This window comes from Cricetulus griseus (assembly GCF_003668045.3).
Source record: "Cricetulus griseus strain 17A/GY chromosome 1 unlocalized genomic scaffold, alternate assembly CriGri-PICRH-1.0 chr1_0, whole genome shotgun sequence".
Lineage (NCBI taxonomy): Eukaryota > Metazoa > Chordata > Mammalia > Rodentia > Cricetidae > Cricetulus > Cricetulus griseus.
In genome coordinates, this window is record NW_023276806.1 from 154101459 (window position 1) to 154115041 (window position 13583).

At 37.2% G+C, this 13583-nt stretch overlaps 2 protein-coding genes across 3 annotated transcripts in view; one reads left to right on the plus strand and one right to left on the minus strand.

Moving 5' to 3' along the window:
- The first annotated feature begins 7886 nt into the window (after positions 1-7886).
- Pmch (pro-melanin concentrating hormone) lies at positions 7887-8704 on the plus strand. Its single transcript, XM_035450633.1, has 2 exons — positions 7887-8153; positions 8483-8704. The coding sequence occupies exons 1-2, from the start codon at positions 7905-7907 to the stop codon at positions 8687-8689; spliced, it is 456 nt and encodes a 151-aa protein (XP_035306524.1). The 5' UTR covers positions 7887-7904; the 3' UTR covers positions 8690-8704.
- Positions 8159-13583, minus strand: part of Parpbp (PARP1 binding protein) — a 48233-nt gene continuing 42808 nt past the window's right edge. For both annotated transcript variants that reach the window (XM_035450631.1, XM_027392557.2), the window contains 2 exons: positions 9875-10007; positions 8159-9665 (listed from right to left, as the gene is read on the minus strand). In XM_035450631.1, coding sequence (XP_035306522.1) covers positions 9334-9665; positions 9875-10007 — 465 coding nt within the window. In that variant the 3' untranslated portion in view covers positions 8159-9333. The remainder of the gene's footprint in view (positions 9666-9874; positions 10008-13583) is intronic.

Consider the following 13583-nt stretch of genomic DNA (forward strand, 5'->3'; position numbering starts at 1 on the left):
AGTGTACAATGTATTTGGGGGCCTGAGATCTACACTGAGTATCTTTTTCAGTCACCCTCCACGTTGTTTTTATTACTATTTTTTGAGATGTAGTCTCTCACTGAACCTGGAACTCACTGATTTGGCTACAGTGGCTAGCCAGCAAGCCTTATATGTCCTCCTGTCTGGGCTTCCCCAGAGCTGGCACGACAGGGGTGTGCCATCATGCCTAACTCTATTGTTGGTGCTGGCGACTGAACGTGAGTCCTCATGTTGGTGCAGTGTCGGGGCAAATACTGAATATGATATTTTGGATGCAAGCCTCAAGCTCAATCCCAGCAGTGGAATCTCCCATTGTCTTTCAGATGTTGGCTGGTTACCTTCCAATGGCCTGGCCATGGTGAAGAATAGTCTCCTAGTTTGTGTAACAATAGACCTAGGCCCCTGGATGGACACAGACCCATCATGGGGGTTAGTCAGATATGCCTAGGGACTGGGGAGAGGCTAGTGAGGACGTGCAGTTTTAGGGGTGTCTCTAGGATTAAAGGAAATATTTGATATCAGCTTTATACATAATAATAGATGTCTTCTGCTATTACCCCCACTGTTGGAAAGCTTTTTAAAAGGATGCTTGAATAAACCATGGACTCCAGCACGGACTGAGAGGCCTCTTGAGATGACAAGATGTTTCTGTCTGGTCCTTAACATGGCTGGGTAGCTAAGAGATTCCCTATCCACACTCCCCAACTCAGGGTTGGACCCGGGGCTGTTTGCCTGGTTCCGATTGCAGCCCAAAAGACATCAGTCCAGAATATCTGGCCTCTGTAGCATGGGACTGATACAGGCCAAACCCCGGCAGTGCAGCAAGCACTTTACCAACAGAGCATCTCTTTGGTCTCTTGTTTCTTCTTTTTCATTTCCTACACATAAAAGTTCTGAAACAACCTTGGGGCTTAAACTGATAATAAGAAATTCTTCATTCTTAGTAAACCAGTGACCAGGTGACATAATTCTCAGCAAATTTACTCTCCTCACATAGCAATAGAATGCTATTTGAAAAAGAAGTTTAATAATGAAATGATTTAAACAAAGAGAGTGTTCATAGTAATTCTTCAGAAAATGAAGCCACATTAGGTATAAACCTAATCCTTACACAGGCTTGCTGAACCATACAGTTCCATCTTCAAAGTGGCTTTCTACTGCTTGGGGAACTTTCATTTTCAGCATCAATGAAAAAGAAATCCTCCATGTTCCTACTGTACATTAGAATAACAGATGTTAAAAAAAAAAGGTATCATTAAAAATTGGAAACTAGGAAGGATGGGGGTGAGGGGAGGGAGAGGGAGAGGGGACTTACATGTGAAACAAGCCTGTTCCCTAACTTGAATTAATAATAAATAAATAAATAAATAAATAAATAAATAAATAAATAAATAAATGGAAACTAGGGATAGATCCTGGTCCTAGTACTCCATTGTATAAATGTACCACATTTTCTCTTTCCATTCTTCAGTTGAGGGGCATCTAGGTTGCTTCCAGGTTCTGGCTATTACAAACAATGCTGCTATGAACATGGTTGAACATATGTCCTTGTTGTATGAACATGCAGTATTTGGGTATATACCCAAGAGAGGAATGGCTGGATCTTGAGGTAGATTGATTCCCATTTTTCTGAGCAACCACCATACTGATTTCCAAAGTGGTCTTACAAGTTCACACTCCCACCAGCAATGGAGGAGTGTTCCCTTTTCTCTGCATCCTCTCCAGGATAGGTTGTCATTGGTATTTTTGATTTTAGTCATTCTGACAGGTGTGAGGTGGTATCTCAGAGTTGTTTTGAGTTGCATTTCTCTGATGGCCAAGGATTTTGAGCACTTTCTTAAGTGTCTTTCAGCCATTTCAGATTCCTCTGTTGAAAAATCTCTGTTTAGTTCTGCACCCCACTTTTTAATTTCATTGTATGGTGTTTTGGTGGCTAGCTTCTTGAGCTCCTTGTATATTTTGGAAATCAGTCCTCTGTCAGATGTGGGGCTGGTGAAGATCTTTTCCCATTCTGTGGGAATGTGTCTTACTGACTGTGTCCTTTGCCTTACAGAAGCTTCTCAGTTTCAGGAGGTCCCATTTATTGATTGCAGACCTCAGTGTCTGTGCTTCTGGCGTGATGTTCAGGAATCGTTCTCCTGTGCCAATTTGTTCAAGGGTTATTCCCACTTTCTCTTCTAGAAGATTCAGTGTGGCTGGATTTATGGAGAGATCTTTGATCCATTTGCACTTAAGTTTCGTGCATGGTGACAGGTATGGATCAATCTGCAATTTTCTGCATGTCCGAATCCAATTGTGCCAGCACCATTTGTTGAAGATGCTATCTTTTTTCCATTGTATAGATTTAGCACCTTTGTCAAAAATAAGGTGTTCGTAGGTGCGTGGGTTAATATCTGGGTCTTCAATTCGATTCCATTGGTCTATCTGTCTATTCTTGTGCCAATACCAAGCTGTTTTCAGAACTATGGCTCTATAGTAGAGCTTGAAGTCAGGGATGGTGATGCCTCCAGAAGATCTTTTATTGTAAAGAGTTGTTTTGGCTATCCTGGTTTTTTTATTTTTCCATATAAAGTTGAGTATTGTTCTTTCAATGTCTGTGAAAAACTGTGTTGGGATTTTGATGGGGATTGTGTTGAATCTGTAGATTGTTTTTGGTAGGATTGCCATTTTTACTATGTTAAATCTGCCTATCCAAGAGATCTTTCCACTTTCTGGTATCTTCTTTAATTTCTTTCTTTAAAGTCTCAAAGTTCTTATTGTACAGGTCTTTCACTTTTTTGGTTAGTGTTACCCCCAGATATTTTATGTTGCTTGTGGATATTGTGAAAGGTGATGTTTCCATGATTTCTTTCTCATTGAGTTTATCATCTGTATACAGTAGGGCTACAGATTTTTTTGAGTTAATTTTGTATCCTGCTACCTTGCTGAAGGTGTTTATCAGCTGTAGGAGTTTCCTGGTAGAGTTTTTCGGGTCACTTATGTAGACTATCATGTCATCTGCAAATAGTGAAAGTTTGACTTCATCCTTTCCAATTTGGATCCCTTTGATCCCCTGTTCTTGTCTTATTGCTCTAGCTAGAACTTCAAGTATAATATTGAAGAGGTATGGAGATAGTGGACAGTCTTGTCTTGTTCCTGATTTTAGAGGAAACACTTCGAGTTTCTCTCCATTTACTTTGATGTTGGCTATTGGTTTGGTGTATATCGCGTTTATCATGTTTAGATATGTTCCTGTTATTCCTGTTCTCTCCAAGATCTTTATCATGAAGGGATGTTGGATTTTGTCAAAGGCTTTTTCAGCATCTAGTGAGATGATCATGTGGTTTTTCTTTTTCAGTTTGTTTATATGGTGGATTACATTGATGGTTTTTCGTATGTTGAACCATCCTTGCATCCCTGGGATGAAGCCTACTTGATCGTGGTGGATGATTTTTCTGATATGTTCTTGGATTCTATTAGCCAATATTTTATTGAGTATTTTAGCATCAATGTTCATGAGGGATATCGGTCTGTAGTTCTCTTTCTTAGTCTTATCTTTGTGTGGCTTGGGTATCAAAGTGATTGTAGCCTCGTAGAAAGAGTTTGGCAATATCCCATCTGCTTCTATTGTGCGGAACAGTTTGAGGAGTACTGGTATCAGCTCTTGTTTGAATTTCTGGTAGAATTCTGCAGTGAAGCCATCTGGCCCTGGGCTTTTTTTTGGTTGGGAGGCTTTTTGCCGGGGACCACACAAACAGACCAAGCTACACACCTGTCTTGCATATGCAGAGGGCCTAGCTTGGTCCCATGGAGGCTCCACAGCTGTTGATCTGGAGTTCATGAGTTCCTATGAGCTTGGTTCAGCTGTAGATTTCGCCTTCATGATCTAGACCGCCCTTGCTCATATATTCCCTCCTCCCTCTCTTCGACCAGATTCCTAGAGCTTGGCCTGGTGCTTGGCCATGGATCCCTGCATCTGGTTCCATCAATTATTGGATGAAAGAGCCCAATCCCTATGAGGGGATGCCTTGCTCAGCCTTAATGCAGCGGGGAGGGGCTTGGTTCTGCCTCAATTTAATGGGCCAGGTTTTGTTGACTCCCCATGGGAGGCCTTACCCTTTGGGAGGAGTGGATGGGAGGTGAACTAGGGGGAGACAAAAGGGGCAGTAGGAGGGGTAGGGGGAGAACTGTGATTGGAATATAAAATGAAATTAAAATAAATAAACAAATATAAATTGGAGACTATCTCCATAATTAAATGGTTATAAGAAAACCTGATATTGTTCAGAGCTAGAACAGTTTAAGCAACATAAAGAAAAATACTAATTTTTTAAACTGTCAGAGTGGCTTAGATTTGGCCCCAATCTTAGAGGAAGCCTAGCCAAAACAATTTATCCAGTGGAAACTCAAAACAAAATACTTAAGTATTAATACTTATCAAGACAGCAGCTCAGAAGAAAAGAAAAAGATTAGTATTAAAAAGTACTTCTATAGCTCAACCACACACCTCCAAAGCAGGCCACAAGTAACAGCATTTAAGGAGATTAAAATTGAACAAACAAACAGAAACAAAGAACAGATAAACACTCTGCAAGAGCAAAGAGAGCAGGGATTTTTGTTAAAAATAATACCCAGAAAACACTTGCCTATTATAATCTTAATAGTCCCAAGCAAATGGACATTAACTATGTCTATCTGATAAAATATGTTTTGCACACATTATAGAATGTAAATTCTTACAACGAAAAAACAGAGAAGTTGAATACCTCTCAATAGCTGAAAAGAACAAAAAAATTAAATAATAATAAAAATTTTAATAATAATATTTGGAATGCCATATCCAAATAGTGGCAAAGGAAAAGAATAGACTCTCCCTTATTACATTTGATGAAATTATTACAATCTAATGTCAAACTCAGACAAATTCATTATTAGAAGAGAACTTGTAGATCTCATTCATGATAATAAATTTAAAATAACTGAATGAAGTATTTCTGGGTTGAACATAAATAAAAGTATTTTTATAAGCACATGAAAATTTTAATACTAGAAGCTTACTAAAGACTAAAAGAAGGAAATTATATGATCATTTCCAAAATACACAGAGTATTAAGAACTCAATATAATCCAGCAATTTGTGCTAAAAATTGTCAGTAAGGCAAAAATAGAGAGGAATTCTCCTAGCCTTTAGAGCGTTTACAAAAGACCTATGGTGGTGCTCAAGGGTAAAGAGTTACTATTCTCTGTAAAACCATTAGTACTGTACCGATGTCTGCTCCCTCCATTTCAATACTTGCTGGAGGAATCCGTGTGCTTTTCAACAAAGAACTGTCCAAGAATAGCCAAGGAACTGCTTACCAAAAAGCAGCAGCAGATGAGATGACTGGTGGGCTTCATCTACCAGACATTAGCATACAATGTGATAAGACTGTCGATGTAACAGCAGAGTGAAAAAATTCAGTAAAGGACCCACACACTCACCAAAGCCTGGCATACTGCACAGATACACCTCAGATCAGCAGGAAGACACGGGAAACTTAAAAACCTAAATATATTACCATTTGCAACATTCTAAATAATTCAGACTCAATAAATAATAAACATGAAAATGAATATATCTAAGTTTTAAAAATATATGGAAATGTGTTAATAATCTCAGGCTTAGGGAAAATTTCTTAAGAAAGCACATATTATGAATAATTAAACATGAAGAAAATATTTACATGTCAATATTAAGCAGCCTGGGACACCAAAACATATCACAAATAAGTTGATATAAAACACCCCAAATCGAGAAAACACGGATAGCTAACAAATAATGTCCAGAATAGTGTATAAAGAGAGCTCCTAACCAATTATCAAAAGACAACTACAAGTCAGGCCTGCTCTTCTAGCTACTCTGGATGTTAAGGAGGATTGGAAAGTTAAGGCCTGCCTCAGCTACAGGGTGAGTTCAAGGCCACATGGGAAAACAGTGCTACACCATCTAAACTAGAAGAACAAAAATGGTTAGAGATACATTTGAGTGGTAGGGCATATGGCTGGTATGGGCATCCCTAGGTTCAAATCTCAGAACAAGGGGAAAGAGCATATAAAACAACAACTAAAAGAAAAGTCTAACATCTTTGGTAATTAGGCAATTGGAAACTCAAAATATAACGAGATACTCAATCACCATCAGGGCCAAACATGTGAGAACAGGGAGTCTTGCACCGTAAATTGTCTACAAGTATTTGGAAAACATTTAGCACTTCTAAAGCCAAACATATATTCTTTGAAAAGTTTATTTCTTTTTTTTATTATTTAGAAACAATCATTTTACATATTAGCGCCCCCCCCATTCCCTCTCCCTCCCATCCTCCCATGCTCTCCTACCAAGCCCCCAACCCACCCCCACCCACTCCCCAAGGAAGGTGAGGCCTTCCATAGGGGATCATCAAAGTCTGTCACATCATTTGGGGGAGGGCCTAGGCCCTCCTCCGTGTATCTGGGCTGAAATAGTATCCCTCCATAGGGAATGGCCTCCCAAAGACCATTTGTGCACTAGGGATAAATACTGGTTTCACTGTTAGAGGTCCCATAGACTACCCAGGCCTCCCAACTGGTACCCATGTTCAGAGGATTTGGTTCAGTCCAATGTTCCCAGCTTTATGACTGGGGTCTGTGTGCTCTCACTAGGTCAAGTCAGGGCCTAGAAATTCCACAACTATAAACAGAGGTTTATAAACACACACATACATACACACATAGAAAGATATGCATGAGGGCCAGGTGGTGGTGGCGCACGCCTTTAATCCCAGCACTGGGGAGGCAGAGGCAGGCGGATTTCTGTGAGTTCGAGACCAGTCTGGTCTACAAGAGCTAGTTCCAGGACAGCCTCCAAAGCCACAGGAAAACCCTGTCTCGAAACACACACACACACAAAAAAAAAAAAAAAAAAAAAAAAAAAAAGAAAAGAAAGAAAGAAAGAAAGAAAGAAAGATATGCATGAGAATGACTAAATCTTAGAAATTAAGTCTGAAATGTGTGATTAAAGACACAATTTCTAAACTGGCTGTGGTGGCACAGCACATAGCTGTAATCTCAGACTTTGCTATGGTGAGGTAGGAGGATTGCCACAGATTTAAGGCCAGCCAAGGCTACAAGGCAAGACCCTGTCTCAATAAATAACAGACAAAGCAAAAACATAAAACTGCTAAAATTAATCTTCATAGAAACCATAAATATTTTTCACAGACTTATTATCACTTAGTTACTAAATTTACTAATATTTATTGTCCTCTTGGAACTGAGATAAAACATACCAAACAGATCAGTTTTAGATGAAGAATGAGCAGTTTTGGGTTTGTTTTGCTTGTTAATTCTGACAAGCATATGTACTTTAATCACAAAAGATCATATCAAGTATTTATAAAATAAAAATCTTTTCTGGAGATAACTTCTATTTAATAAGGATTAAAAGAGCATAAAACTTTATCCTTATCATCCATGAACTAAATAACTTGTGTTTTAATAGCTTAATTGGAAAACACAAAGAAGGAAACAGTAATATGAAAAGAGCCTGGTGTCCCGTGGTCTTCCTTAATAACAACCCACTTTCAAGAGTCTATAATCTACTCAAAAGAAAGCCTTCTATCAAAGACCTTAATCAGATTCTGAGAAAACTCACACACAAAATAAACAACAGGTCACTAAAACCCAAACTATCAGGCATTAGCAGCTTTACAAAAGGCTAGGCCCTATGTGATGAGTCATTTCTAAAATGATGAAAAGATAAGTCCTTCAAGTGTTTTCTATTCAAGCGGAAAACATATAAAGGTAGGGAACCATTTAGCCACTGGCAGAGTGCGAAATCTTTCATTTTACACATTCTTGTTTGGCTTTATGCAAGCATCAAACTAAGGATGGCAAAAATGAGTCTCTCTTCCTACATATTAATGCTGACTTTTTCTTTGTTTTCTCAAGGTATTTTACTTTCAGCTTCCAAGTCCATAAGAAACTTAGAAGACGACATGGTATTTAATACATTTAGGATGGGAAAAGCCTTTCAAAAGGAAGATACTGCAGAAAGATCAGTTGCTGCTCCTTCTCTGGAACAATATAAAAATGATGACAGCGGTTTCATGAACGATGACGAAAACAAAAATTCAAAGGTAAGTACATGTAGTCTGACTTTTATTACAGTAGTAATGGAAATGACTTTTATAATTATAAATCACATAAAAGTAAACTTGGTATTTTAATTTTATAAATGGGAATACATGCAGAGTCACAGTCTGCATTAAGGTAACTAGTATAATTTTATACATACCAGGTATGGGCCCATCTAATCAAAAATCTTTGTTTCTTGTATATGAGATATTTTAGAAGTGAAAAACAGTGTAGAGTATCTTAGACTTTATCAGCAAGAATGTTGTGCCACTGTATTTTAGCTCTATTCTGAAGAAGACAGCTGGAATACAAACCAACCTTCTCTTCACAGAACACAGGCTCCAAACAGAATCTCATAAATCATGGTCTGCCACTGAATCTGGCTCTAAAGCCTTACCTCGCTCTGAAAGGATCAGTAGCTTTCCCAGCTGAGAATGGAGTTCAGAATACTGAGTCAACACAAGAAAAGAGAGAAATTGGGGATGAAGAAAACTCAGCTAAGTTTCCTATAGGAAGGAGAGATTTTGACAGTGAGTAGCTTTTACAAATTCAATTCCTACATTTTAATTCTATAAAAAAAGCTCTGAGCTTAACTGATTTGGATCTGACCATAACAAAAATCGAGTAAGGCCATGGTTCACATCTACCACATATCAGGTGACCCTGTCAAAATGGAGAATTTTTAAAAGTCAGTAATTGTGGTTTGATTTATTCAGAATTCATTATGATAGGTCCACAATTTTTCTTAACCCTGTGTGGTAATTGTAGTTGCTGTTTGTTCTCTTTCAGTGCTCAGGTGTATGCTGGGAAGAGTCTACCGACCCTGCTGGCAAGTCTGATACCTATTGGTCCACGCCACCCTTTCAGAAAAAAACAATTCATTGCAAGTGGAGAGAAAAGCCCTTAATGTTGACGTGACTTGTGTATTGCCCTAAATGTGTGCTTTAAAATAGTTAAGATATGTAATAATCTAAATGATATGCTTTGACTTGTGCATTAAACTTCATAAAAATTCTGCATAATTCTGACTTGCTGGTATTTACGAACAGTGGTTAACATGTGCACCTCAATACATTTATAAAAATAATAAAGCATCACAATTTACATCTTGATATTTAAGTTAGCTCATAGTTTTGGTGAATGGTCTTATATACCTGAATCTAAAGCATACAGATGACAAAATCACAGCCTAAAAAACTGAGTTAACTTGGTCTGGCCAGGAATCAATTTGTCCTTGGCAGTACACCTATTGCCTTTTGCTCCTCGGGCTAATTTGCCACCAGCTTTATTGTGTGAGTCATTGGATACTTTAGGGAACTTAAAATTTGTATGTTGGTATAGTTCATTTCCATTCTCACAGTGAATATTGTTACTGTCTAAATCCACCTGTTTCCTTTTTGATATTTTATTTTCTGTAGATTTTCTTGGTATTTTGTCATCTTTACTTCCGTCCAGATGCACATTTTCAGAACTTCTTTCAATTCTTGCTCTTCCAACAGAGGAATGTGCACCTTCTGTTATGAAGAATGACAAGGGGGAAAGGGATCATATAATCTATTATTATAAAACATGAGACATAAAATAATCACTAAAATGGCTAAAATATTTAAAGATGTATTATTTATAACATAATAATCCTACCCAATTATCTTTTTACTATTTCACTTTACTATTCCACCTTTTATCCCAAGCAACAAATATCTATGTAAACAAGGTTAATTACCAGAAACATCATTTTCCAAGTGAAGAACATGCAATGGCTTTGACGATAAATTAACATTCCATTTATTCTTGCTCATGATGTAGTCATCTTTATAAGTGCAAGCAAACTGTGACCTAATTAAGGTCTGCCTCATCTGATAACACAAAGAAAAAATATGCAATTATATTTTGTTATATACAATCTCCCTAGTAATTGACACATAATATAAAGACTACTCTTACAAATCCCATCACTCACTGAGAACTTTTATCTGTATTTTGTTTCAGTTTTCAAACTCACTTGTTACTGTATGGCTAGCCTCTTAGTTCTTCCTTAGCAACATCTATCTTTATCTATATATTTTTATAACAGTTCTAAAATTCAATTTTAAACTCTTTGGAGGTTTTGTAACACATTCCTTTGGGCTGTGTTGGAGTGTTATGATAACTGAATATATACATATAGTCATAAAAAATGGGAGTCCTATATTGTATGAAAGAAAAAGGCACACAACACGCTGAAAGAAAATAGTGTGTGTGATTAAAGAAATTAGTGGGAGGAAAAATACTAAGACAAAAAATGGGAATTGGAGAACTTAACAGAAACAGAAATAGCTAATTTTTAGCAAGAGGAGCACAAACAACATGTGAAGACATTATTTCTTGGTTAAAACAAATATTTGGAAAAACCAGTTTTTAACTATATCATTCTAGAAAGACACAACGAAGAATTTTAATGGTCAAAATTTCAAAACATACACTTGCATTTAACATCAGAGATAAGAACTGAAAGCCCAACTTTCTCATAAACAGAAGACAGTCAGACAGATAAAATTAATTCTAAGCAGGGTATAGTGACATACAACTGTCATCCTAACACTCGAAGCTACAGTAGAAGGATCAAAAGTTGAAGGTCGGCCTGGATTATATACTAAGACACTTGAGGGCAAGAGGGGAGGCAAGAGGGAAAGATGGAAAGTTAATCTATGAAATAGGACAGGAAAACAAGCAGTTTGGAAATGCATCCTGCAAATATGAAACTGCTGAGCTATTACAGGAGTAGGAACACACCTCAGAACATCTAGTCTACCCATAAAATGTGAATATATCATCAATTATACTTGATACATAACCATTAACTATTATGGGGTGATTTCTCCAAATCATTAGAAGCTAGCTCATATCCTTTTAATACTTCAAATTATACTTATGATAATGCTGCATATTACAAAGATTGTTTATTGACAATACTCAATAATTACATTTTATTATATAATCAGTGGCCAGTGTTCTAATTCAGATGTCTGCAGAGATGACAGCAATAAAACCACTGGGCATAGTTTAAAAGATATGAGAATGGCCTCCTTTACAGCTGCTTCATAAAAGCCAAGTTCATTTAGAATGATTATGTAGCTTTAAAACTAATGAAAATCATTCCCATATTAGTAAAACTTGTGTTCCATATTTTTTCAGTGAAGAACTAGACATTTGGAGTTTGTTAATAACAAGATTGAAAGGCTCCATCTTACAAAAACTGGAGAAGAGCAGGCAGCTGACTATGACAAGTGCCAGCACTCACTAGGCCTCTGAGTCCCCAGAAATACAGCTTCTATTGTATCATTTCCCACAAGCCTTCTTACAACTCAGAATTACAAACTTGTTTATAAAGGTATAAAGAAAGCCAAATGTGATGGTGTACACATTTAATGTTAACATTCTGGAGACTGGGGCAGTATAAAGTTCTAGTCCAGCCTGGGCTATACAGTGACACCATCTCATTCCCTTCCTCAGACAAACAAATGAGTTATGAAAAAGCCTTAAGACCATGTAGGCCAAGAATGGTTTAGGTCATTCCCTTAACAACCAGAGAGTGGTGGCACCTACAAGTCACTTCTGCCCATTACAAAACCTTCAGTGAAGGGCAGTGGTAGTGCACGCCTTTAACCCCAGCACTCAGGAGTCAGAGGCACGTGGATCTCTGTGAGTTTGAGGCCAGCCTGGTCCTCAGAGTGAGTGCCAAGACCACCTATTACACAGAAAAACCCTGTCTCAAAAGGAAAAAAAAAAGAAAAAGAAAGAAAGGAAAACCTTCTGCACAACCTATAGGATACTCCAATAAAAAGACAATAATTATGTTGTTTAGGATAGTATGTTGTTCTCAATTTCATGTTTAGCAGGAACAGAAATTTTCTTATAAAGTTGTCATTTTATTTACTTTTAATATACAATCTAAGAAAAACCTTTGTTTCCCATTACATGCAGTCAAGAGCTAGTATAACCATCTCTCCTGCTGTAGTTCCTCTTCAGGCACATGCACAGAGGAATTCCAAAGCCCTGAGTGGTAATTCAGAAAACTACAGTTAAAAGACAGCATGTTCTTATAGCACGTAGGACAGATCCAGGTAAGAAAAAAAAATGATTAACCATGAAATACACATCAAAATACAAAAAGCATAACAATTCTATGAGTCTAAATAGCAAAGAGTAGCTACGTTGAGGGGTTTCTGCCTGTATGCTTGTCTAAGACATGATTTTACCATGCAGCCCAAACTAGCCTCAAACTTGAGATCCTCCTTGTCTAGATACTAGAGTTTGGGGCTGCAGGGTTTATGAATATGCCCCAGGATACCCAACTCAGATAGTTTTTTCTGTTTGTGAAGTCTTATAAATGAATTGTCTTTACTCTCTTCCTATACAAAAATCTTTTAAAATAAAGTACTATTTATTGAGTTTCTATACTATATGATAAGCAGAAAGAAATCAAGAGACAACCAGAAAAGCTTCTACAATCACAAAGTTATTTTACTGATAAAATCTTCTGTTGACACAAGCTGGAAGAAATTATAAAAAACTGAAAACTTCCAGACTCTAACCATATAAAAAAATAAAAGGAAAAAAAATGGATGCAGAAAAATAAAGTCCTACATTTAGATTCAAAAAAGATGGCTATAGGGCAACATATGAAATCATAGATTTGTGCATTTTAATTAATCATGAATCTGACTGAAGTCAACAGGATGATGTCTAACAAAATATGCAAAGAAAGACAAGATAACTTGGTGGAGAAAGAGCTGAAGTAGAAAAATATAGACATTGTTGGGCATGGTATACACTTTTAATCCCAGCACTCAGAAGGCAAAAGCAGGTAGAGCTTTGTGAGTTCAAAGCCAGCCTAGTCTACATAGCAAGTTCTAGACCAACCAGGGCCACGTAGTGACACTGTCTCAAAACAAAAACAAAAACAAAAACAAAAACAAAAAAAACAAAAAAACAAGTGTGTGTGTGTGTGTGTGTGTGTGTGTGTGTGTGTGTGTGTGTGTGTGTTTGTGTATGGTGTGTATATAGTCCTTTGTCTCAAACATGAAAATCAGAGGTACGGATATTATGAATATACCCCATGTATGTACACATGGAGACATATATATGATAGATACAGGTACATTCTGGAGATCTAATATAGATGCTGGATAGCTATTATAACACAGATGAAGTGGGTATATCTATAAAGTAAGTTCTGCTGGACCAGAGTTCTCAGATCCAGGCCAATTCTAAAGTGATTCTAGAATGTAGCTCAGCATCTTCATTTAATTACTAAAACAGTGCAGGCTACATTGCCTTGTATTTATAACTTGAAAGGGAATGCTTTTCCTTTGTTCATAAAAGTTGAATTTTTCTGCAAAAGATTAGTGGTCGAATAGAATTGAGATTACTTCCTAATGCAAATCTTCCAA